Here is a 25,128-nt window from a genome sequence, read left to right as displayed (position 1 = left end):
GTGCTGAATTTGAGTGAACAAGTTCAAATCTTGCCTCAGACCCTTACTACTTGGGTGACTCCAGGCAAATCACTCAACCTGGTGGCCCTCAGTTTCCCCACCTGTAAAATAGGGACAATAATATCACCTACCTCCCAGGGTTGCTGTGAGATGCAATTTCTAAAGAGCTTTGCGAACTTGAAAGCACTCTGAGAGCTGGTTATTATTATTATTGTGGCTCTTGTTTTGCCTTTATTTGATTTGGGTTTCTTAATGTGCTTTCTTTTTTTTAACAAGGCAAATGGGGTTAAGTGACTTGCCCAAGGTCCCACAACTAGGTAATTAGTAAGTGTCTGAGGCTGGATTCGAACTCAGGTCCTCCTGACTTCAGGGCCAGTGCTCTATCCGCTGCACCACCTTAATGTGCTTTCACTGAGTTAAGGGAAAATCTATCCTTCAGACACAGTTCCAGTTGATACATATATTCCAGTGGGACTCATCAGACACTCTTGTCCTGTAGCTAAGCGAGTGAGTTCAAGAGATCCATTGGCATGAAGGGAAGGCATCCCCATTGGGGAGCCAAGTGAGAAAATGCATGGAGATAATAACTGGGAGGGTCCTCTTAAATACTTTTTCATATTATGGCCCTCTTTGGCAACTTAGTGAAACTATTGATCTCTTCTCAAGAATTCTGTCTCTGCTATTCAGTCGTTTCAATCCTGTCTGGTGTGTGTGTGATCCCATTTGGGATTCCATGTCAAAGATACTTGGAGTGGTTTGCCATTTCCTTCCCCAGTTCATTTTACAGATGAGAAAACTGAGGCAATGAGATTCAATGACTTGCCCAGGGTCACAGAGCTGGTGTCTGAGTCTGGATTTGACCTCAGGTCTTCCTGACTCCAGTCCCAGGACTCTATTGCTTGCACCACCATGATTATATAAATGTCATTATGGTCTTCAGAGGAACGCTGCACAGGCTGACAACAGCATGGGAAGATGATCAACCACGATGGACTTCATTTCAGAAGTACCATAATCAAGGACAATTTTAAGGGACTTGTGATGGAAAATACCATCCCTATCCAGAGAGGGAACTATGGGGTTTAAAGGAAGACCGAAACTTATTATCTTCAATTTTTAAAAGTTGTTTCAGGTATTATGTAAATTTGTTGTCTCCAATATTTTCTTTCTTTGGATCTGATTCTTCTCTCAACACATTGAGTTTTGATCTCTGTTTAGCATGGCTACAAATGTGGAGTCTAAATCAGATTGCTTTCTGTGGGGAGGCAGGGAAAGGGGGAGAGAAATTGTAAAACTCAAAACCTTGCCCAAAAAATGATTGGGAAAAACTACCATTGTGTGTGGTTGGGAAAAACAAATAAAATATTTCTGCAATATTTATGTGGCCTTGGGCAAGTGATTTCCCCTTTCTAAGTTGGTTTCTTTCTCTGAAAAATGGGATTGGATCAGACTGGGGCTGCTTCTTTTTCTGTTAAGGACCTCTGGGGCAGTCTGATGAAGACCTCTTCTCAGAATACAACTTTTAAATGCCTAAGAAAACTATATAAGATTACAAAAGAGACCAATTTTATTGAAATTTTAAAAAAAAACTCTAAAACTCAAATTTACAGATTCCAGATTAGGAACTCCTAGACCAGATCATCCCTATATAGTCTCTTCCAGCTATTCTCTTATAATTGTCTGTCTGCCCTGAAGTGCCCCCGAGCCTAGCCAACAACAGGAAGAGTTCTTTCTCTTGCCCAACTGAATGACGCCATCGGACAGCTCAAGAAATTAGTGGGCCCCAGCCCATCTCCCCTGGATGAAGTATAATTTCCTAGACTTCCAGAGGCTCTCTCCTGATTTATGGCAGAGGAGAGATCTCCAAAAAGCCCCGGAACTCTCTTACTGACAGTCTCAGAATATTCTGGATGCTTGGAGAGAATAAAAATTCTGAATCCCAGGAAGTATTTTTCCCTAATTGCTTATTACTAAAGCATAATTTGACTGCCCTTTGTGGAGCTGGGCCAAGCACATTGGAATTAAACATCATATGGCAGGAGGAAGAGGAGAAGAGGCTGCTGGGGACAAGGGGAAGCTGGGAGGCAGCCCAGGAGGGAATGAATGCTGCGATCCATCCCTGCACCTGCCAAGAAATGAACAAGTGCCGGCCATCTCAGAATCCAGGACTCGGGAAGGAAACTTTCAGACAAGGAATGTGAGGCTCGGCTCAGGACGGTCCTGGCCAGACGGGATGACGGGAGCTGCAGATCCCAGACGAGGCGGGAGGCCGCCCCAGCTGGACCCGACTAGCCCTTCCCCAGGGGGCCTGGGCCTCTGTCTGGGGAAACCCAGGACAAGCCCCACCAGAAAGGACAACAGATTCTGATCTGAGAATACGAGGTCCCACTTCAATAGAGCCCCTTCAACAACCTCCATGGTGCGCCACCCCCCAACAAAATCACCTGTATCTATTGTATGTCTGTATAAGCACAAACACACACAATCCCCTTGGATCTGTTTTGGTCATACACACCCTACAGCTCCTTAAGGACATGGGCTACATCACTTTTGACTTTGCCCCTTAGAGCATAATGCCTGGACCCCCAGATGCACCTAAGGAATAAATGCCGGCTGACTGTAGATATAAAGATGAGGCAAGTGGATGGGTTTTCATTCCTGATAGAAGATAACTTCCTTGAGGGCAGGGATTGTTTTGTGTCCCAAGCTTGTAAAGGACTGTCAATCGAAGGTCGGAGAGTGTTTCTTGAGCCCCCCTCCCATGCCAGGCATGCCAAGAGCTGGAGATGCCCAGAAAGGCAGCATCTTGTTCTACCCAAAATGGGGAGGAGAGAGAAGAGCACTGTGTAGCAAAACTGAGGAAAGAAAAATTATTTCCTTTTTTCAGAGGGGGAAACTAAGGCTCAGAGGGTGGAACAAGTCATCCACTGACCCAGGAGATGCCAGAATTGGAATCAGGAAGTTTCCAAACACCAAGGACAGCAGTAATAATGGATAGGATAGGGCTAAGGAATGGCCTGTCATTCTGCTGATTTAGAAAAAACTGGCGTACAGATTGTCACGTCCTGCAGTTTCTGGTCTTAGGCTATTACTCAAAACACTAAGAAGGAAGTGATCTGCCCTAGATAACACAGCCAGGATGTGGGCAGCTGGGCGGTGGGGTGTATAGAGTACCAACCCTGAAGTCAGAAAGACCAATTCAAGCCTTAGATATTTACCAGCTTTATGACCTTGGACAAGTCACTTAACTCAGCTTGCCTCAGTTTACTTGATTGTAAAATGAACACAACAAAACATGCACCTGTCAAGATTGTTGAGGTTCAAATAAGACACTCTTTGTAAAGCCCTCAGCAAACTGTGTGGCCCAAGCGAGCACGAGCTATTATCCTGTACCTAAAGTGAGACTTGTGCCATTCTCTGAGCTGGCTTTGAGGTCATCTTTAACCCATCCCCCCAATAACCTTCCCATGGCCACAGAGTTTGAACGTTTATATGCTACTTTCCTCATTATATTCCTATGAAGAAAAACTACATCACAGTTTTCCCCATTTTACAGATGAGGAAACTGAGACCCATTCAATTCAATGCCCAAGAATTTCCTTGAAGTTTTGTTACTAAGAGTGCCAGTGGAAAGTGGAGCCAGGGCCTCTGTTGACTCCTTCCACTAGGCTGCCCAGTCTCTGGGCCAACATTCTTGCCATCATGCAAAGCAAGTCAAACCTGTCTAGTTTGCATAGCCCAGGAGGGCAAGGATTTAAGTCAGCCTTCAGGCACAGCAGGCAAGGAAGTTCCACAAGACCCACGGGAGTCAATTAGAGAAACCGAGTGGAGAAGGAGGCAAGTTGGGCCGTCTCTGAGACTGCCCTCCTCAGAAATGTCATTCTCCAACACTTGGGATCACTTGAGATGAATACTAAATAGAACTCAGTAACTGAGATTCAGCCTCTGCTAAGGGCTAGGCATCATGCTGGAGAGTCAGAGACCAACCGTGACCCCATACAGAGATGTGAAATTCTCAACTCACCCCTCTGCCCCAACTCATCAATAGACAAACTTGCCCCTGGAGCCCCCTTGCCACTGGCAAGTATGGTTGGGAGTAGGGAGGAAGACAAGGCTGGAGTCAGGAGACTTCATCTATGTCCATGGACAAGTACCTGGGGGAAAAGACTCTGTCCACTGAGGGAGCTGGCCCAGGAACCCCTAAAGCTCTGATATCCCGTGAACCCAAGACCAAAAGTCACACTCTCTTCCAGGGCCCATTCAATTCCATGCCCAAGAATTTCACCAGTGACAAAGAGAGTTATCAATTATCAAAGCTGAAAGGGGCTTCTGGGACTCAGTTTCCTCATCAGTAAAATGAAGAGGCTCAACTAGGCCTCTACAGTCCCTTCTAGCTCCAGATCGAAAACACTAGGAATGAAATATATAGAATGCCAGAACTGAGAAAACCTGAGAACGTAGGAGGACATGGAATGTCAGAACCAGAAGGTACCTTAGAACACAAAATCTACAATATCAGAGCTGGAGGGGGGGATCTTGGAACATTGAACATAAAATTCAGAACTGAAAGGGAGCTCAGAACCTAGAATCTAGAATATTTGAACCTGAAGGAACCTTGGACCACAGAACAAAGAATTTCAAGGTTAAAAGGGATTGCAGAAACAAGAACCTAAAATACTGGGATTATAAGAGACCTTGGAACATGGAACAGACAGTTTCAAAACTGGAAGGTATCTTAGAATCTAGAAGCTAAAATGTCAGAACTAGAAGGAAGCTTGGAAGCTAGAATGTCAAAATTAGAAAGAGCCTTGGAACATGGAAGAGAGAATTTCAAATGGAAGGTACCTTAAAACCTAGAGTCTAGAATGTCAAAACTAGAATGGAGTTTGGAAGAGATGATGTCAAAATTAGAAGGAACCTTGGAATGTGAAACAGAGAATTTCAAAACTGGAAGGAAACAGACCCTAGAAAGTCAAAACTAGAAGAAAATGTGGAACATAGAACATAGAATTTCAAACCTGGAATGGACCTTAAATCCTAAAATGCCAGAACTAGAAGGGAAATTTGGAACATATAATTTCAAAGTTTGAAGAGACCTTGAAACCTGGAATGTTAGAACTAGAAGGGATCTTGGAACATGGAACATGAAATTTCAGAACTGGAAGAGAACTTTGAATCTAAAACCTAGAATGGCAGAACTGGAAAGGAACTTGAAAATCTAATTTCAAAGCTTGAAAGGACCTTAGAACCTAAAATGTCAGAACTAAAAGGAATCTTGGAACATATAATTTCAAAACTTAAAGGGAGCTTAAGAATTAGAAGGGACCTTGGAACATGGAACACAGAATTTTAGAACTGGAAGAAAACCTTGAACCCAGAACCTAGAATATCAGAGCTAGAAGGAACCTTGGAACATATAATTTCAAAGCTTGAAGGGACCTTAGAATCTGGAATATTAGAACTAGATAGGACCTGGAGACATGGAATATAGATTTGCAGAACTGGAAGAGACTAACCAAGGTCACCTAGCAAATTAGCAGCATCACTGGGGGTAGGATCCCTGTCTGCGGACTTTTCTTCACCCTACGGTGGCTTGAATATCCCTAGCCAAGCAATCTTTTTTAAAAACATCTAAAAGAAAAGTTCCTTGACAATGTAAATAGCTCTCCTTTCTTTGAGGAGTCTGGATCCAAAGAAGCAGGTGGGGCCCCTGGAGGCCTCAGCCGCTTTCCATCTCCCACCCAGGTCCCTCCCTCCCTTTGGTGTCACCAGCCAAGGGTCCTCTGGCCCAGACAGCCTGGGAGGTCAAATTGCATGGTGGGTTTGTCAAGCAGATAATAATACCCCAGCATCTAGGCCTACGGTGTCCAGGGCACCTCCTCCTGAGCTCTAAATGGATTTAAACACAGGGCCCCAAGGGCAAGGATAACCGGGGCATGGCTTTTCAGGGGCCCTGCCCATGTTTCCCACACAGACCCTCCAAAGTCTGACGCCCAAATTGGCTGCAACCCAGGCAGGGCCTTGGATCTTTGAATCTCAGAGACTGTCAGCTGGAAGAGAGCTGGGAGCTTCTAAGACCAAGGTTTTTTCCTTTGACAAGGGAGGAAACTGAGGCACAGAGAGTCCAGAGGTCTTGTTAGTAAGTACCCAAGCCAGGAATCCAGACAGCATTCCCCAACCCCAAATCTAGGGTCTCATGAACTCTCTGTCAGTCTCTTAGGAGCACAGATTGAGTCCAACCCCTCCCCCATATTAAAGATGAGGAAATGGCGATGCAGAGTCAATGACTTGCCCAAGATTACAAGCAAGTCGGTGGCAGAAATGGGATTAGAACACAGGGTCTCTGACTCTGGACTTGGCACTATTCCATGTTCTCCTTCTTTGAGGCAGCTCTGTGACCCAGGAGATAACAAGAGGCCCCAGGAGTCATCCCAAGGAAGGAAGAATGGTCTTGGTCTGCTTGCCCTCCCCCCCACCAGGGCAGAAGCAGTCCCTTGAAGGGAAGCTGACAAAAGGCAGACTTAGGCTCTACAAAATAAGAAGAAAATGTCCTAATCATTATAAAAGAATTGTCATTTATCCTTCATTTTTGAAGAGAATCAATGACATCATGGGGGGATGTCTTGACTTGTGGGTAAAGTGAATTTAAGTGAGGCAGAGTCATTGGCCTCACTCTCTCTTCCAGAGTCATCCAAGTCTGGAGGAAGGACAAAAGTCAATGCTGGTCATGGCCTGAGATGCCAAGGATGACTGGCACATTCAATGGCTGGCCAAGCTCTCAGGACTCCATCGCCTGCTTCAGCCACCTTATGGTCCTCAGAACAAATGGTTCTCATTCACCCATTCCATGCTTGGGATGGACACCCCCTAATTCACAGCAGTGGCTACTCATCCAACACTATCACCATCTTCTGATGAAACCTGGATGACCCTTATCAGCTCACTTGTATTTATCCAGAATGGCCTCCGGAGTCATTTCTAACTCAGAAGTGGATTAAATGTGGCTGTAAATATGACATTCAAGGAACCTCTGAATGAGGGGTTAAAAACTAAGCTCTGGCAGGAGACAAGGCTTAGAACCCAAGCTTCGTTGAGTCCTTCCCCACCCCATGACTCTTGTGATGAACTAGCCACATGACCTTTCCCTCTTGGGGCCTTAGTTAACACTGTTGGCTAATGAGGCTGCCCTAAGGCCTCTCTGAGCCCTGACAGCCGGGGGACACCATGAAACCCTCACTCCAACTTTGCCCCAGACTGTGCTACCTTGAGCTGTGCCCACCAAAACCTCTGCTAGCCACCAAGCCTTCTTCTCCTCTCAGAATGGCCCCTCTGTCTCTGAATTATTTGAGAAACACAGGGAACCCCAGACCTGTTAAAATCATTTTCTCCCCTTAAATTAAATAACTAGCCTCTTAAAATGTGCTTTGTTTTGGCAAGTATAAGCCTGTGGGGGGAGGGATGGCAAAGATGGGAAGGGTGATGGCTACATTCACGGCATGGGCAGGAGAAAGGGCTCTGTACAGAGCAGGTCACCCAGGAAAAGCATTAACTCACACCGCTGTAGCCACCTAACCCTCCTCCTCCCACCCCACATATACACATTTAACAGACAATGAGGCTGGGAAGTGACTGACTCAAGGTCACCGAGCCAGCCAGTGGCAGAGCTGGGGGCCTCGACCCAGGTGGTGTAAAAATTATTGCCACCAGTCAGAGGATGTGGGCTGAGAGCCTAACCCTGGTGTTTACCAGGCAGGGACATGGGGCACCTCACACCACTCACCCTCCGTTTCCTCCTTTGTAAGATGAAGAAATCCAACTTGCTGGCCCCTTACAGCTCTAAACGTATTGTTCTAACATCTATAGGACTTTGCAGTTTACAATGAGCTTCCCTGGAAACAACCATGGGAATACATGAGTTTTCCCCATTATACAGATGGAGAAACTGAGGCTTGGAGAAGTGAAGTGACACAGAGTGACAGATGGAAAACTAAAACCCAAGTCCTCCAAGACTGATAATGCTCCTTCCACTGCCCTTCTTGGAATGCCAGATCCTCACACTGCACCCAGGACTGGGGCTGAAAATGAAAATTCCCTGGAGGGTCTTGGAAGGGTATCCCCCTCCCATCTCTCTCCCTTCCCCCAGCTCCTCATGCCAAAAGGGCAGTTCAGGAAGCCCAGGCCTGGGTATCTCTTGTGAGCTATGAGGCCCCAGTGCAGGGAGGCTGGCGTGGGATCCACCCAGAAGTAGGCGCATGTGTTATCAATTAGGGGAAAGGAGCAAAGGGGTGGAGAGGGAGCCGAGGGGCCCAGCCCTGGAGCCTGGGGAAGCGTGCTCCAGTTCCGACTGCTGCCCGGCCTCGGCTGCCGGTGCCAAACGGCCAGCTGACCTCAAAGGACCCTCCTCAGGCATCTGTTCTACAGAGTCACTGGACAAGAGCTTATGTTGGGAATGAAAAAATGGACATCCCGCTTCCCTCCAACCCAGGGTGGCAAATGCTGTGGTGGCAGGGGTTTCTTGTGGCTTCACAGGAGGGGTCGCTGGATAAACATGTGACCCTGGGCAAGTCACTTCCCTCAGGTCCCTTATATCCTAAAGCGAGGTCAGGCTAGAGAAAGGCTCTCCAGGCACCCTCCCTGCTTTGATGCTTGATGTTCCCAGAAAGACACTGTCATTTCTATATGCTAAGCCTCAAAATTCCAAGATCTCTGACAGCTCTGACATTCTGTGTTCTGTATTCCAGCGTTCTCCATCCTCAGGTCCTAGCCAGCTCTGGCATTCTGTGATACAAGGCCCCTCCCAGTTCTGGCATTCCAGAATCCATGAGGTAAGAGAGCAGGTTGGACCTGGAGGCAGCAAGACCTGGACTCAAATCCTGTGTGACCTTGGCCAAGTCACTTCAACATCAAAGAACCTCAATTTCTTCATTTGTAAAATGGAGGGGGAGGGATCCCATGACACCTCAGATCCTTCCAGCTCTAAATCTATGACTATGAACCCATAACCCTACATTCTACATTCTAAGGGCCTTCGAGCTCTGCCATTCTGTGGCTCTGTGAATTCTGCTAACCCGAGGACAGATATCTGCAGCGGACCACCTGCGGAGAGGGAGTTGAGCCCAAGTTTGTCCAGCGGCTTCTCCATGCCACCCTCCCATTTAAGTATCTCCCAGAAAACAATAAGAACACAGCATCCCAAATCCCCTTGATACCCAAGTCCACCCCCGTACCTTGGGCATTCAGAAATGTCTCCTCCTCACCCCCTGCCCCATCCACTGAGCCCCAAGGAATCAGAGCCCAGGATAAGCTTCAGAGGGGTGAGGATGGTAGCTACCAGCCTCCCAGGACCTAGCAGGCCTCCCCTGAGACTGAGCAGTACAGCTCTGCTACGAGGGCAGGGGTCCCTGGGGGAGACACGGGACCTCTGGATCGATCAACTTTATTAAGCCCCTACTGATTTTCAGACACTATATTAAACATTATTCAACCCTCACAGCAAGAACAACCCCGAGGGGGGAAGGTACTCTAGATTATTCCCATTTTGGAGTTGAGGAACCTGAAGCTGACAGAGGTTAAGGGACTTGTCCAGGGTCACACAGCTAGGATGGATTTGAACTCAAGTCCTTCTGAATCCAGGCTCCAAACTCTGGCCACTGTGCCACCAGCAGTGCCAGGAGTCAAAGGTATCATCTCAGACTCTGTTTCCAGAAAGATGTGACTATCTTTAGTACAGCCTGGTGGTCTCACTGGGGTATGGGCATGGATCAGGGTAGCTAAGGGACCCTAACTTGACTGGGAGAGAAGTTGGGGTCATGGGGTTTTCTGTCCAGATGTCTCATGGGCAAATGAACATCTAGGTGAGAGGGCAGAAGGAGAGAGGGAGGTAGGCATGTCCCAGGTCCCTCAGAGGGCCACGAGATGACTTTTCAAGCCCAGAGCTAGAAAAAGTTCAGCCCAGAGTCAGGATGGGGAAGGAACTGAATTCCTCAGTTTTATTAAAAATCATTAAGGGGGGTGGCTAGGTGGTGTAGTGGATAGAGCACCCGCCCTAGAGTCAGGAGTACTTGAGTTCAAATCCGACCTCAGACACTTAATAATTACCTAGCTGTGAGGCCTTGGGCAAGCCCCTTAACCCCATTGCCTTAAAAATCTTAAAAAAAAAATCATTAAGAGCAAACAGAGGGTATGTGGGGGGGTGAATGGCCTGGGTGGGCATCCTGGCCAGCAAGAGGGAGCTCCGGAAAGTCTCTCCCCATACAGCTTCAGACCAGCATCTGCTCAAATCATCACTCTATGATCATGCCCCATCCCCATCTACCGCAGGACCTCCAAGGGTGCAAGGACCCAGGCTCAGTCATCAGCATCGCCTACACCCCAATAGGATTCTAACATTCTCTAGCCTGGGTTGCCTGTAGTTCCTATGCTAACGGCATTGGCATAGGCAGAATATCTGCTTCCAGTGACCTCGTTGCCAGTAAGGGTTGGGCCCTGACAAAGTCACACTCATTAGGAAAAGATGGGCCTTCCCTGACTTTGCTATCTGTACATCGGCACTGCCTTAGGAAGCCTCTGTGGCCCCCAGGTCGGTGGGCTCCAAGGGGAGAGCCCAACAGTAATGATCAGGTTCCACCTGGCATGGTCTTCTCATCTGTGCTACCATGCATAAGGGAGCCCCCTCGTGGCCATCTATGGGAAGACACAGTCACGAGCAGACCGGCAGCCTCTGCCGGAGGGTCCAGAAGCTCCACCAGTGGCCGGGGATTTTCAAATACAGGAGATCCCAGGCCCAGTGGAGGAGCAGGATAGGCCCAGGCATTGTCTGCCTTTCCAATCTACCTCCGTTTGGAGGGAGGATAGCAGAAAGGGTCAGTAATTGGAGGATTCTTAATGAGCATCTCATGTCAGCGCATCTACTAAGGCAATCCCACTATGCCAAACCCAATATGGGGCCGTTCCGTCTTGACCCGAAGATCTCCAAGGAGGGCTTGCCCACTGCCTCTCAAGGAGGCCCCTTCCACTGAGACAGCCCTCTCTGTGAAGAAATTCTCTCCCATTTCTTTTTTCTTTTTTGTTTTTTGCATGGCAATGGGGTTAAGTGACTTGCCCAAGGTCACTTGGCGATTGAGGTTGGATTTGAACTCCTGCCCTGCTGACTCCACTGCACCATCTAGCTGTCCCACGCCCAGCTAGGTCTGCCCTCTGAAGCCACGGCAAACAAAGCAAATCCTTCCTCCATAAGATAGTCCTTCTCATGTCCTCTCTTGGGTCTCCTCTGCCTCAGTTCCTTTCATTGATCTGACTCAAAGCCTCACGGTCCCAGTTACCTTCCTTGGGCACACTCCAGTCTATCCGTAACCTTCTTCAACTTTGGAGCTCAGAACTGGCACAGTCCTCCAGCTGCTGTGCGAAGGGGGCAGAGCGTGGTGGGACCATCCCCACCCTGAGCCTCCCTCCTCCTGGAAGCTGGGGCTCTCTTAATGCAGCCCAAGATGACCGACGCTATCCTGGCCTCAGACAATGATTTTTCTAGTCAAGCATCTGCCATCTTGTTCTTCTGCGATTGGTTGGTTGGACCCCAACATAGATCATGACTCACATCCCTACTGAATTTCATCATATTTGATTCAGGTCGAGACCCTTGCCAAAAAAGCTCCTTTTCAACCCTGGCCCATCCTCCAGGATCCACTAGTAGTCCTTCCCAGTGAGAGTCGCCCATCTGATGAGCAGGCCACCCATGCTTTTATCTAAAATGGTCAGATGCCACAGTGCCAACCTGAGCCCATTTGGGATCATCAAGAGCTGATCCCCCACCAAAGCCGAGGTTCGGAGCAGAGCCCAGGGGGTCCAGTCCAGCAAAGGGGCAGGAAGGTTGAGGAGGCTCACCTGGCGGTAGGTGCAGATGATGATCTCCCTAAGGTGGTAGTGCATTGGAGTCATGGTCTCGCTCACCATGTCCAGGGCCATGTCCACCTCCTTCTTCATCCGGTGCCCGTCAGGCAATAGTTGGACCACTTTCATCACCACCTGGGGTAAAGAAAGAGAGAGATGGACAGAGGAACTTTGATGCCAGAGAGGCTTTCCCTGTGGGGCAGCTAGGTGGTACAGTGAACAGAGAACCAGCCCTGGTGTCAGGAGGACTGAGTTCAAATTTGGCCTCAGACATTTAATAATTGCCTAGTTGTGTGACCTTGAGCAAGTCACTTAGCCCCATTGGCTTAAATAAATAAAAAAAGTTTTTCAAAAGGCTGCCCACCAGTTCTACACCCAGTCAGTGCATCACCTGCAAGGGGTGGAAGGGAGCTAACGGGCACAGGAACAAGCACCACTTGTGTTTTTGAGGGTTTGGTCTTTGTGCTCTCCTAAGCGAGGCGCCATAGTGCCAAGGGTTAGGGTCAGAAAAACTCATCCTTCTGAGTTCACATCTGACCGCAGACATTTCTGAGCAGTGTGGTCCTAGACAAGTCTCTTCACCCTGTTTGACTCAATTTCCTCATCTGTAAAATGAACTGTAAAAAGGAAATAGCAAACCACTCCAGTATCTTTGCCAAGAAAACCCCAAATGGGGTCCTGAAGAGTCAGGTGGGACCGAAATGAATGAACTACAGTCTTTGTGGAAAGAGATATTTGTGAAACAATGTGAAACACTAATTACTGTTGTTGTTGCTGCTGTTGTTATCCCCACCTAACAGAGAAGACAATTCAGATCTAAGGAAGAGGGGTCACTCGCCAGGGTGCGAGTATCCTAAGTGCTGGCGGCAGCTTGAACCCAGATCTTCGGTCTCTGGCCAATAACCCACTAGGTCTGATGATCAGTTCTCCGCTACGGACTCTCAGATCTATGTAGATCCTGCTCTGGCTCCTCTCCTGATCTCTAGTCCTGCTTAGTTCACGCCCTACTGGATATTTCATTATGGAAGTATTTTCTTTCTTTTCCACTTACATGCAATAGTAGTTTCTACCTATCATTTTTTGGTGAGATTTTGAGTGTTACACGTTGCCCCCCAGAAGGCAGTCTGCTACTCTTCTTTGGTTTTTTGTTTTGTTTTTGGTTTTTGTTTTATAGGTTTTTGCAAGGTAAATGGGGTTAAGTGGCTTGCCCAAGGCCACACAGCTAGGTAATTCTTAAGTGTCTGAGACCGGATTTGAACCCAGGTACTCCTGACTCCAAGGCCGGTGCATTATCCACTGCGCCACCTAGCCGCCCCCAAGTCTGCTACTCTTGACATTGTTCCCATGCTATGATCCCACTGGCCATATCAAACTCCCCCAGGTATCTAAAATTCATCCAATATAAAACAGAAACCTTCTCTTTAACCCAAGCAGCCTCCAGGCTTATTACACACGACTCCTTCATCAGTTCAGCCAAACTGGACTTCAAATTTCCTCAACTACAACATTCCATCTCCCATCTCCACACTCTTGCCTTGGCAGTGCCCCCTGCCTGGGATATCACTTCTTAGAATCCCCAGTTCTCTCCTCACCTCCACTCCAGGGTCCCCTGCTAGCTGAGGCTTTTCTTGATCTCCTCTGGAAAAAGTATTTTCTCTCCAAAATTTCCTTGTATTTGTTTTAGATATAAATGTGTGTAAATGCATATTTACTTACATCTGCATATATAAATATGCCAAATCTACTTTTATATCCATGTCTGTCTATGTAAATGTTTTCTGCACTCTTACATGTAAATGTGTATAACTATGCAATAAGCAGATATATAAATACACTAAACAAATATGTAAATCAAGAGACATAAATACATACACTTAGCATAAAATGTCTACACATGTGACTTTTATATTACGTGCACACTGTATAAACGGAGGCATCCTTCCATAGCTGGACAGGCATTGATTCTCTCCCTATTAGAAGGGAAGCTGGCTGGGGGCAGGGATGGCTTTTGTAAGGCCGGTAGATTTAACACAAGTCACACAGGAGGCTGAAAGAGGCAACACCCCCCCCCAGCTTAGATCTTCTGACTACAAACAATAAGGGGGGCCGTGTGGTGCAGTGGGAAGCCTGGAGTCAGTTAGACTTGGGTTCAAATCCTGACAATCAATGAATGAATCAATGAGCACTGTTAACATCTTATTGAGTTGTTTCAGTCTGACTCTTTGTGAGCCCTTTGGGGTTTTCCTGGCAAAGATAAGGGAGGGGCTTGCCATTTCCTTCTCTGGCTCATTTTACAGAAGAGGAAACTGAGGCAGACAGGGTGACATGTGTGAGCCAGAGTCGCAGTGAGCAAAGGTCTGAGGTCAAATCTGAGCTTAGGAAGATGGCCAGAGCTCTGGGCCTTGGTGGAGCTGCCCTACCACTCAGCCGTTTACCAGTGCCCTCCCGGCTCTCTGGGGAGGAAGGAGGCAGCTGTCCCACTGCCCCCCGCCTGCCCTGGCCCTGGTGCTTGGTTCTGGGATCGATAAGCTGGAGTGCGTCCTGGAGTCTGGGTCTTAGAATGTAGCGGCTGAAGACACTGAGGGCTTTGGCCTAAGGAGGCCCGAGCTGGACCAGGAGCAACGGGACTGAGGGGTGGATCCTGCCTTGACCTTTTTAATGAAAACCTTTCTCTAATGATGATCAGAAGGAGGGAGAGGGTTCCCCCAGGAGGCCCGAGGGCCGATGACCATGCGCTGAGGGTCTGGGGATGCTCTTGGGGGCACAGGTTGAACCAGATTTACCCAGAATTCTCCTCCCATTCTGAAATGAAATGCACAGCTTCCTGGCTGGGGCCCCCAGACTTTCCGGGCAGAGCCCCAGGCGGGCACAGGGACCTCGTCCCCCACCTCCCCTTTTGGCTTTGTCTTCCCCTGGAATGCAAGCTTCTGAAGGGCAGGGCCGTCTTTCCTTTCCTCATGTTTGTACAGCCAGCACTCAGCACATTGTGAGGCTGGATGCAGTAGGAGCTTAATCAATTCCCTTGACGTGGCCATAGACTCCGCTGCTCTGGGGCACCACAGCAGAGACGATGGGCACTAGGAGTGACTCACCTCAAACTCTCCCTTGGTGTACTTGGCATCGGGCACACTCACGATCTCCTCCTCCCCCATCTCAGGGAAGCCCTGTGGGGGTCAGAGGAGACTTTCAGAGGGTTTTCCTTGGTCCACTAGGACCCCCCCCAACTGAGGACACTCTTCTCTCCAAACAAGATCAACAAGATCACACATCTTGGAAGGGTCAAAAGTGAGACTTGAACCCAGTTCCTCCTGGCTTTGAGGCCAGAGCCCCCCCTGGTGGGCCACACTCAGCCTCACCGTCCTGTCACTATTATTAAATAATTGTTGATCAAACATTCGAGAGTCATCGGCTGCCACAGGCAGGGACAGACCCCAGAGGCCCCCAGCCCCACTCCTCCAGGACCCCACAGGCCACCCCCAGACAGAGGCAGGACTCACATTCACGTGCCACAGGGTGAGGACACCAACCACCATGGCTGTTGTGGTCCGGCCCTGGCCGCTCAGGCAACTGAACACTAAGCTGGTGCTGGGGTCCTTGGCCAGCGCCCCCCTTGTCGTCTCCAGAAGCCGGTCAAAGTCCTGGGGAGAAGATGGACAACAGACCGAGCTGAGAGGGGGCAGAAGACTGGCGGCTCTGCCCCAAACACCTAGGCTCTGGTGCATGCACATGTGCACACACACACACACACACACACACACACACACACACACACACACGGAGAGAGAGGAGCAAGCTTGGGTCTTGGGACCAGGAGGCCAGGGTCCAAGTCCCAGCCCTCCCTCCGGCTCATCTGCAGAACGGGCATCATCACCTTTGTCCTGGAGATCTCAGAGGGCTACGGCGGAGGGAAATGTTTTTTAACCCCAAAGTGCTAAGGATGAGCCACTCATCTGGAAAAGTCCATGGACAATTCCCTATAAAGTTATCATGAGGAGATTCAATTCCACAAGCATCGATGGTGAAGAGCCCCAGAACTGCAAAGCCCAAACTGCGGCAGAGCCCGCATTCTACAGGAAACCTTCAAAAGCATAGGAAGTGGGTCATCAGAGTCGGGAGACCCGGGTCTGAATCTTGACTATCCAAAGTAATGCAGTGTGACTCTAGTCAAGCAGCCTCCTCTCCTAAAGGACTGGTGGGAAGAAATCTTTGTCTGAAAAAAGGGGGAGGGACAAGGAGAGGGATAAGGGTTGTGATTTCACTGCAACAGTTTCTCCAGGGGAGCTGCACCCCCTTTTCTTCATCTTAGAGCGCCAGCCCAAGAGCTTTGGGGATTTGTGCAGGACCTGTCAGAGGTGGACCTAACCCCGGATCTTCTAAGCTCAAGGCTGCCTCTCTAACCACTGCACCACCTTCTCTCCTGGCAACCTTAAAGCACTACACCCCGTATGTTATTGCTCTGTTGTTTTCAGTTAGGTCCGACCACGTTTGGGGTTTTCTTGGCCAAGAAAACTGGACTAGTTTGCATTTTCTTCTCCAGTCTTACAGATGAGGAAACTGAGGCAAAAGGGGTTAAATGACTGGCCCAAGGCCACACAGCTAGTAAATGTCTGAGGCCACACTTGAACTCAGGTCTTCGTGACTCCAGGCCCAGGGTACCCCCAAACCTGAGTTCTTCTCCTCAGACAGACTCATCGAGCCCTGCCCCCAGCCATGGCAGCCCCGGAGTCGGGGGGCCCTTCCAGCAGAGTCCCGGCCGGGGGCCACGTCCCCTCCACTGCTGCACCCAGCTCCTTTCCCTAGGCGCCGGGGCTCGGACATGGTGCCCAGAGCCCACCAGGGGGCAGCAAGCCCACACTAGGGCCATGCGGCACCCAGACCTAGGGCAGGCTCCAGGCTCAGTGGTACTCTGGGGCTGGGGAGGGGGCTCCCCGGGGCGGGAGCTCCCTCCCCCAATGCCCGAGAGGCCCTTTTCTGCAACTTCTTTTTAGAAAGTGTATCAGAATCAAAGAGAAGCATCAAGCTAAGCGTCAAAGTCATGGGGAGCATCGGCTGAACCCTAAACACAGCACAGGCAGGGGTCCCCAAATCTCAGGCCCTGGTTACGCGCCCCCTCACATCCCTCCATAGATCTGGACAGGTCCGAGAGCAAGGACCAGAAGACCTGGATGAGGGCTGGGGGATGCTAGTAAATGGGGAGGGGGTGGGAAATGGAGCCGCTTCTCAGCCTAAACAACCGCATGTTTAACGACCGGTTTGGTCTGAGTCAGCACCAACACATTCCCGTTTGCCGTCACAGGTACAAAGTAGCAGAACGGGGACCCTTTACCCCAAAGGCAACGCTCTCTCCACATAGGAGCTGAGGGGCTGCCATGGGGTAGCAGACTGGGGTCAGAAGACTCCACTTTCTGAGTTCAAATCTGGCTTCAGACCCTGTCTGCCTCAGTTTCCTCTTCTGTAAAATAAGCTGGAGAAGGAAATGTGCCCTTGCCAAGAACCCTCCAGATGGAGCCACAAGTCAGACCCCAAGAGAAATGCCCGAGCCAGTGGCAGAGCCCAGACTCCAGGCCGGGCCATCCCCGGTTCCACAGCTGAGCCTTCCACACCCCCATGTTACCTGCTCCCTAGGGGCACAGAAGTCTGGGATGGGGACGCGTTGGTAGGAGAGGTCCCGGCTCTGGCTGATAATGTCCCGCATGGTCAGGCACGTCTGGAAGGGTGCCCGCTTGTCCCGCTCAGGGCGCACCTCAAACCGCTTGGGGGAAGCCAGGATTCTGGTCTTCAGCTGGGCCTCCAGTTTCTGCAGGAGAGACAGCAAGAGGATGTTAGGAGGCAGGAGGCGGGGATCCTAGGGAGGTGTGGAGCTGATGGGAGCCTGAGAGACCATCCGGAACAGCCCCCTCATTTTACAGATGGGGAAACTGAGGAAGAGGGAGGTCAAGAGTGTATAGACTCATTGAGCCCCACCCTCAGGCCGGCTGGCCACGGAGCCCAGGAGTAGAGAGTCAAGGGGACCCTTCCCCCCGAAGGACAGGGGAGCAGAGGGGCCACTTCCCCAGGTCACAAGCCCATCGCTACTCCCGGATGGGCAAGGACAAGGGCAAGGCTACCGTAAATCTTGGTGAGCGCACCAAAGGCAGAGTCTGGGGAGCTCACCTCCAGCTGCTCGGGGGAGAGGGCCGCAGGTCCGGGAATGGGCTCCTTCAGGTTTCCCCGCTCCCGCAGGGTGTAGGTCTGCCCATCACACTCCACAACCGCCTCTTCCCGAAGGTTGATCCAGCTCACCTGCCGATGCTTCCTCTTGGAGTCTGTCAGGTAGCTGAGGACACTTCCCATAGCCTGGGGGAGGGAGGAGAGACAGGTAGGCAGGGGGCCTTGGGGCCTGAGACCCACCCCTATGGACCCCCCGACATGGGGAGCCCTTCCCTCCCAAACCCAACCAGTCACCTTGGCATTAGGCTGGGCCATGCCATAAATGGGCATCTTGGCAACCCTCCGGAAGTTGGCCACATTCATCTCTCGGGCGGTGCTGAGCACATCAGGAGAGAAGGGTTCATCTGACACCTGGAAGGATACATGTAAAATTTTAATCATTATGGAAATGTTTAACATAATTACACATGTTTAACCTATGTCAGATTACTGGCTGTCAAAAGGGAAGGGTAGGAAAGGAGGCAGAAAATGTGGAATTCAAAAGCTTGCCAAGGACGCAGTGGATAGAGCACCGGCCCTGTAGTCAGGAGGACCTGAGTTCAAATCCAGTCTCAGACACTTAATTACCTATCTGTGTGACCTTGGGCAAGCCAATTAACTCCAGTCTTGCCAAAAAAAAAAAAAACTTATCAAAAAATGAATGCTAAAAACTATCTTTGCATGTGGTTGGAAAAACAAATAATTTTTTTAAAATAACTAAAACAAAAAAGGCCCCATTTTTAAAGGTATTGAAGGGAGATTCCCAGAGAAGTCCTAAATGGCCAGGATCCCACTAAAATGGGATTGTGGGTAGCTCCAAACCCCACCTCCCCGACAGGTCGGTTCAAGGCTTTTTCCCCTGGGTGCCAGTGGTTGCCTTGGGATGAAACAGGACAGGGTCTCCTCTGGGAGGGAGGTGCAGGGGATTCAGAGCTCATCTTAAGGTGCTTCAGAGCTCATCTAGCCCAGCCTCATCAAGCTACAGAGGAGGAAACTGAGGCCCAGCAAGGTCAAGTTTAAGGATACACGATGGAGGCAGAGCCAGGTGTTGAAACCACATCATCTGACTCCTGACCCAGTGCACATGGGCAGGAAAGGAGGTAGGAGGAAGTGGAAAGCTCCAAGGAAGGACTGTGCCACCGAAGGGAGGAGGGAAGTGATCAGGACCAGGTGGGCAGAGATGGCATCTTACCAGCACCCACGCTTCCTTGGCAGCCAGCTCCCCAGTCACCACGGGTTCCATCAAGTTCACCTTCACCTGCAGCCGGTACAGCTCCGGGTGCCCACACAGCCAGCGGCTGAAACTGAGGGCAAAAGCCAGGGGGTACTGGCGGCCATGAGACAGAGAGACACTGCGTTCAGGGGTGAGGTGAGTGGGCATGCAACCCACTCCCCTTGGGGTCTCCCCTTGGTCGGCTCCTGGTCACCCCAGGAGGACTACAGGACCAATACATAATCAGAGCCAGAAGAGGATAATGAGTCCAACGTTCTAATTTTACAAGTTAGGAAACTGAGGCCTGGAATGATCCAATTCACTCAGATAATAAGTAGAAAAGCCAGGAGTCACACCTTTGGAGCCACAGGGGAAACACTCTTTCCAGTGAGGCCATGGTCCTCTGACTCTGTTTACCATCCGTCTGTCCACATCTCTCAGCCCCGTGGCCTGGGGATCCTTCCCTCTGGAAACTGGAACTACTCCCCCAGCCTCCAGTCCCCACTGTCACCTCTTCCACTCCACAAGGTAGCCGCCCACCCCCACTGGAGCCATCAAGGAGATCATAGGCAAATAAAGCAAGGTAGAGGCGAGCCTTAGGTCCCGGACCTAAGCCAGGATGCAAAGAAAGGAAAGGTTGGGGAAGGGGGCCCAGGGCAATAGTTCTTGAACCTTTTCAATTCACAAACCTTCAATGACGATCCACGGTAATGACCTGCGATCTACGGTAATGACCTGCGTGGTCTCCCCCACTCCCCCTGGATCTGAGTCCCCCAGCCCCCATCAGAGATGGACAAAGCATGGGGGCACCCTCAGGATAGGTCTTAAAAGAGCAGGCCCCTCCTCTAGTCAGCACCATATACAGATTGACACAAACAATAAACATTGGAGCCCCATGGTCCCCAAGGGCATGCTGTGCCCCAGGTCACAGTCCATCTTGCCTAGCCCTAGTCCTAGCTCTGCCCCATCTGCACTGTAGATATCCACTCACAATGGCCATACACAACACAAATACCAACCAAAGGATCGAGCGCTGAATGGGAGCTCATCGGAGGTCATCCAGCCACCCCAAAGGAGCCTTTCCAGGGGACCTCACCCCCTGCCAGAAGCACCTCCCCCCAAAGCTACTCTGTATAAACACTGTGCATTTATTGTGTCCATAGATGCTGGTTCCTCCACTAGAACATAAGTTCTCTGAGGGTAGGGAGTGTTTCTGCTTTTTCTTTCCAAACTCAATGCTCACACAAATAATGTTTCCAGCTGTTTGATTTGGCCAAATTGGCCCAGTTTGCAGATGAGGAAAACCCAGAGAGTGTCACTGATTTATCCAAAGTCAGAGACATACACAAGGATCTGTAACCTCATCTGTTGGGGAATATTCCGCACAGTGACTTCTTCCACCAACATAGATCCCCTAGCTTGGAGGACCTGGATTCAAGTCCTGACTCAGCCATTTATAGTTGTGTAATCTTAAAGTCACTTGAATTCTCTGCACCTCGGCCTACTCTCACTGTAAAATGAGGAGCTCCAAGCACCCTACTCCATCTCCCTGTGAACCCTATGAATCTAAGGTGTTACCTGGAACCTGTGGTCTCAAACAGGAGAGATGGACTGGAACCCAGCACTTCCTGCATCCAAGCCCAGCTCTCTACCCAATACAATCCATCATTTCTTTTTGCGTGCACACACACATAGAAGCCCAAAGGCCCTCGGGCCCAGCCTCGTCATTTTATGGACAAGAAAACAGAGGTCAAGAACAGTGAGAGAGTCTCAGAAGTAGAGTTGGCACCACCGACCCAAGCCAGGTCTCCCAACAGCCCCGGAAGGGAGAGAGCCACGCCGATTTGTGCCCACTTCAGAGGAGAAGCCCAAGGCTCCATAAAGGGAAGGGAACCAACCATCAAGAGCAGCAGAGCTGCCCACTCCCAACCCCCGACACACACTCACTCAGCCCCCCACACCCAAAGCTTGCCCAGCCAGTCCACATTCTAGCTGTCCTCCAGCAGATCCTGCCAAGGTCACCAGGGTTGAGTGGGAGCAAAGCTGATGCCCAAAAGCGGACACAAAGGGCCCCAAAGGCCGACCCACCTGCTCGTGAAGATAGTAGTTGAAGGCAATCAGGTAGAAGTAGCGTTCCAAGCTCTGCAGAGTCTTCTGTTGCCGGGATTCTTGGTCACCATTTCCCTGGAGGGGAGGAGAACTAAAGGGAATTAAGTGGCAGTCATGGGATGACGAATATCAGGTCTGCAAGAACCCTTGGAACACTGAACATCAGGACTGGAAGCTTAGAACATAGAACATCAGAGTTGAGAGGGAACTTAGGATACAGAACATCAAAGATGAGAGGGATCTTATGACATGGGATATCAGGGCTGGGAGAGACCTTAGGATGCATAGAACATCAAAGATGAGAGAAATCTTTGAACATGGGCATCAGGGCTGGGAGGACACTTAGGCCACAAACATGAGAGGGATCTTAGAACCTGGGACATCAGGACTGGGAGGGACCTTAGGATAAAGAACATCAAAGATGAGAGGGATCTTAGAACATGGGATATCAGGGTTGGGAGGGACCACCCCCAGGGGATAAGGGGAGTGGGATTTCTTTGGATCAACTCTGCAGACTCCAAACCCCTCCCAGTAGTCTTGAAGAGTCAAGAGACAGGGAGCGACAAAGATACATCAGTTCTCAACATCAGTTCCCAACCCTTCTCCAAAAGCAAAATGGGGAGGGAGGAGAAGGATCCGGGTTCAAATCTGTTCTGCAATTTACACATTGTCTGAGATGGAGAGACATTTTAACTGTCTTAGTTTCCCCCACACATAAAAGGAGAAGCCAGGTGATCTCTAAGGGGTCCTGACATTCTTAATCCTACAATAATCAGAAATGCAAAATAAGAGAAATTTGGAGAAACAAAGGAAGATTTCTAGAAACTGATGCAGAGGGAAGAAAACAGGACCAAATAAGGGGCAAACATCGTAACAGACATCATGACAGACAGCAATAGGTGAACCCCATGAAAACAAAAATCCAAAGAAAGGACCAAGAAACAAGGGCTCCCAACATCCAGCTCCCTCATCTCCTCGGAGAGCTTGGCAATGCGGCAGGCTCTCAACCTGCATTGCCACATTGGTGGGGTCATTTTGCAAGGCTCCATTCCTGGCCAGGGGATGGGGAATAGGAGGAAGCCACAGCACAGAAAGACAATTTCCCAATGTTCCTCCAACTGCAACAATTTAACAGAGCTTAATGCCGACAGACCCTCCCAAACTGAATTTGGAGAAAATGGAATGGCCACAAAGGGGTGATCCGAGATGCTCCCCCGCCTCACTTCTTTGCAATATGCTGATCAGTTCTGCTGAACTATTTTTCTCTCTCCCTATTTTATTCTTAGGCACTGAGTCTCCAGTGTCCCAGGCACTCTGCCAAGTATTAGTGGGGAAAGACTCTTAGCAGGAAGGGAGACATTGGGAGAAGTGAGATAAAAACATGAGCTGTCATAAAACATTTGAAAACAGAAGGCCTCAATGAAACTTATTTTAATAATAGGAATAAGGTAGGGACCTGTGATTTTATTAGTACAGCTCACTCCGGGGTGGAAGCCACCTCTATTAATACGGGTTGGAACCATCTCTACAACTTACAATTATCAGGAGTAATGGTGTCCAACTCAAATAGAAACAGGCCGCTAACAGTTCAAGATTGCTGGAGGTCATATATTAACTTAGAAAATGATATATTAATATTATCTATGTTTTATTGCCTTTTTGTTTGTTTTGCTAAGTATGTACCAAATTACATTGAAATCTGGTTTGAATCACACTGGGAGTGCTGTGGGCTGTCTGCCAGCCATGGACCGCGTGTTTGAAACCTCTGGTCTAGAGATTAAGTGGCACACTCAGGATCACACAGCCTACGTGAGACAGATTTGAACTCAGGTCTTCCTAGATTTGAGAAGGACTCTCAATATGCTACTCTCAACAATACCTCTCTTTATTTTAAAATAAAAGGGGCAGCTAGGTGGCACAGTGGATAGGGTACCAGCCCTGGAGTCGGGAGGATCTGAGTTCAAATCCAGCCTCAAAGACATAATCATGACCTAGCTGTGTGACCTTGGACAAGTCACTTCACCCCACTGCCTTGTAAAAAAATAAAATAAAAATAAATTTAAAAAAACAATAAATCCTTCGATGACTATTTGGGCCACCCATTTGACCACCAAAGTTCTGATATTTCCATAGATAAGAGACCCACTGAGGATCATTTTGGTCCAAAAGCACCTATCAGAAAGCAGATGCAGTATCTAGAATAAACACTGACTGGTTAGGGGGCCGGAATTGGGGGGAAGGCAGAGCAGCAAGAGAGGGGTCTGGAGTCTATCCAGGAAGGGTCTGGATTTTAACACCATCCATCAGAGCTGACTGCCTGTCCCACTTTCTACCTTTCCCCGCTATCTCGGGGATACCTTCTTCCATCCTGTTTATGTCATAAGGCCAGAAGACCCGACTGAGAAAAATAAACTTCCTTCTCCTCATCCGCCCTTTCCTGTCCCTGTTCCTGTCCTTCCTCCAGGACCTGTTAGCATTCACATTGTCAGAAGAGATCGCTGATGGGAGGCAGGAGGGCAGAGACAGCTGAGACAAAGTGGACCTTCTCCCATACACCAGAGCCCAAGTAGAAGCCCCTCCAACAACCAACAACAGACCAGAGAGATGGGAAAGGAACTTTAATTCTCCTCCTGTTGGTTGGGCTTATACCAGAGAGGCATGTCTAGATGGGGATAATCCTAACCCTGATGGGTCCAAACCTCTCTGACCAATCTTTAAGGACTTACACAAGTCAAGTCCACCCTATGGCCTCAGCCTCTACAGGACTGTATAGTCATAGACCTGGAGCTAAAACGGAGACTACCTGGTCCAACTCTCATTTTACAGATGAAGAAACCGAGGCCCAGGGAGGTTCACTGACTTGTCTGAGGTCACACAAGTATAAATTTGGTATAGATTTAAGTCCAGGTCCTCTGACTCCAGAGATAGTCCTCCTTTCACTGCCTCAAAGAATGAGAGAGCCTTAGACCCAAAAGAAACCTTAGGACATAAAATGTATGTGCCACAAGGGAACCTTACAAAATAGAGCCAGACCATCCAAGCTAGAAGGAATCCTAGAAATGAGTGTCAAAATTGATGGGAGCCTTAGAACATAGAATGTCAGACCTAGAGAAAGAGTTTTATAAAAATAGACCAAAGGATATCTGAGTAGAAGGAATCCTAGAACATAGAAGGTCACACCTTTTGGGGACCTTAGAACACTGAATATGAAACCGAGAGTTTTATAAAAATAGACAACAGGGCAGCTAGGTGGTGCAGTGAATAGAGTACCGGCCCAGAGTCAGGAGGACCTGAGTTCAAATCTGACCTCATACACTTAATAATTGCCTAGCTGTGTGACCTTGGGCAAGTCACTTAACCCCATTGCCTTAAATAAATTTAAAAAAAAATTTAAATAAACCATAGAATACCTGAGCTAAGAGGAACCCTAAACACAGAATGACAGAATTGATATAGAGACCAAAGTATACAAAATGTCAGAGGAAGAAGGGGCCTTATCGACTTCTTATCCAAGCCCTTCTCCAGTCAGCGTCCTAACAGAACTCTTAGCCTCATAACTCTCAGTAATCAGCATTTCCTTGATGTCTCATGCAGTCCTCTCCAGGGCATGGAAGACCATGTCAGGTGGATCACAAGACTCAGCTTGGATCTCTACCAAGCTAGCAAGCTTGGACTCAGCCTAGTGATGGTCTGGGCACCGGCTCCAAAGCAGCAGCCCAGATGAGCTGGGA

At 49.3% G+C, this 25,128-nt stretch overlaps 1 protein-coding gene across 2 annotated transcripts in view; it reads right to left on the bottom strand.

Annotated features, from left to right (window-relative positions):
- Nucleotides 1-25,128, bottom strand: part of PALD1 (phosphatase domain containing paladin 1) — a 92,136-nt gene that overhangs the window by 17,348 nt on the left and 49,660 nt on the right. For both annotated transcript variants that reach the window (XM_074232458.1, XM_074232457.1), the window contains exons 11-18: nucleotides 21,377-21,472; nucleotides 19,268-19,402; nucleotides 18,331-18,447; nucleotides 18,040-18,222; nucleotides 17,501-17,683; nucleotides 15,384-15,524; nucleotides 14,979-15,050; nucleotides 11,881-12,021 (exon numbers count right to left, since the gene is read on the bottom strand). In XM_074232458.1, coding sequence (XP_074088559.1) covers nucleotides 11,881-12,021; nucleotides 14,979-15,050; nucleotides 15,384-15,524; nucleotides 17,501-17,683; nucleotides 18,040-18,222; nucleotides 18,331-18,447; nucleotides 19,268-19,402; nucleotides 21,377-21,472 — 1,068 coding nt within the window. The remainder of the gene's footprint in view (nucleotides 1-11,880; nucleotides 12,022-14,978; nucleotides 15,051-15,383; nucleotides 15,525-17,500; nucleotides 17,684-18,039; nucleotides 18,223-18,330; nucleotides 18,448-19,267; nucleotides 19,403-21,376; nucleotides 21,473-25,128) is intronic.

Source organism: Macrotis lagotis, chromosome 4, assembly GCF_037893015.1.
Source record: "Macrotis lagotis isolate mMagLag1 chromosome 4, bilby.v1.9.chrom.fasta, whole genome shotgun sequence".
Lineage (NCBI taxonomy): Eukaryota > Metazoa > Chordata > Mammalia > Peramelemorphia > Peramelidae > Macrotis > Macrotis lagotis.
This window is presented reverse-complemented; position numbering and strand designations above follow the sequence as displayed.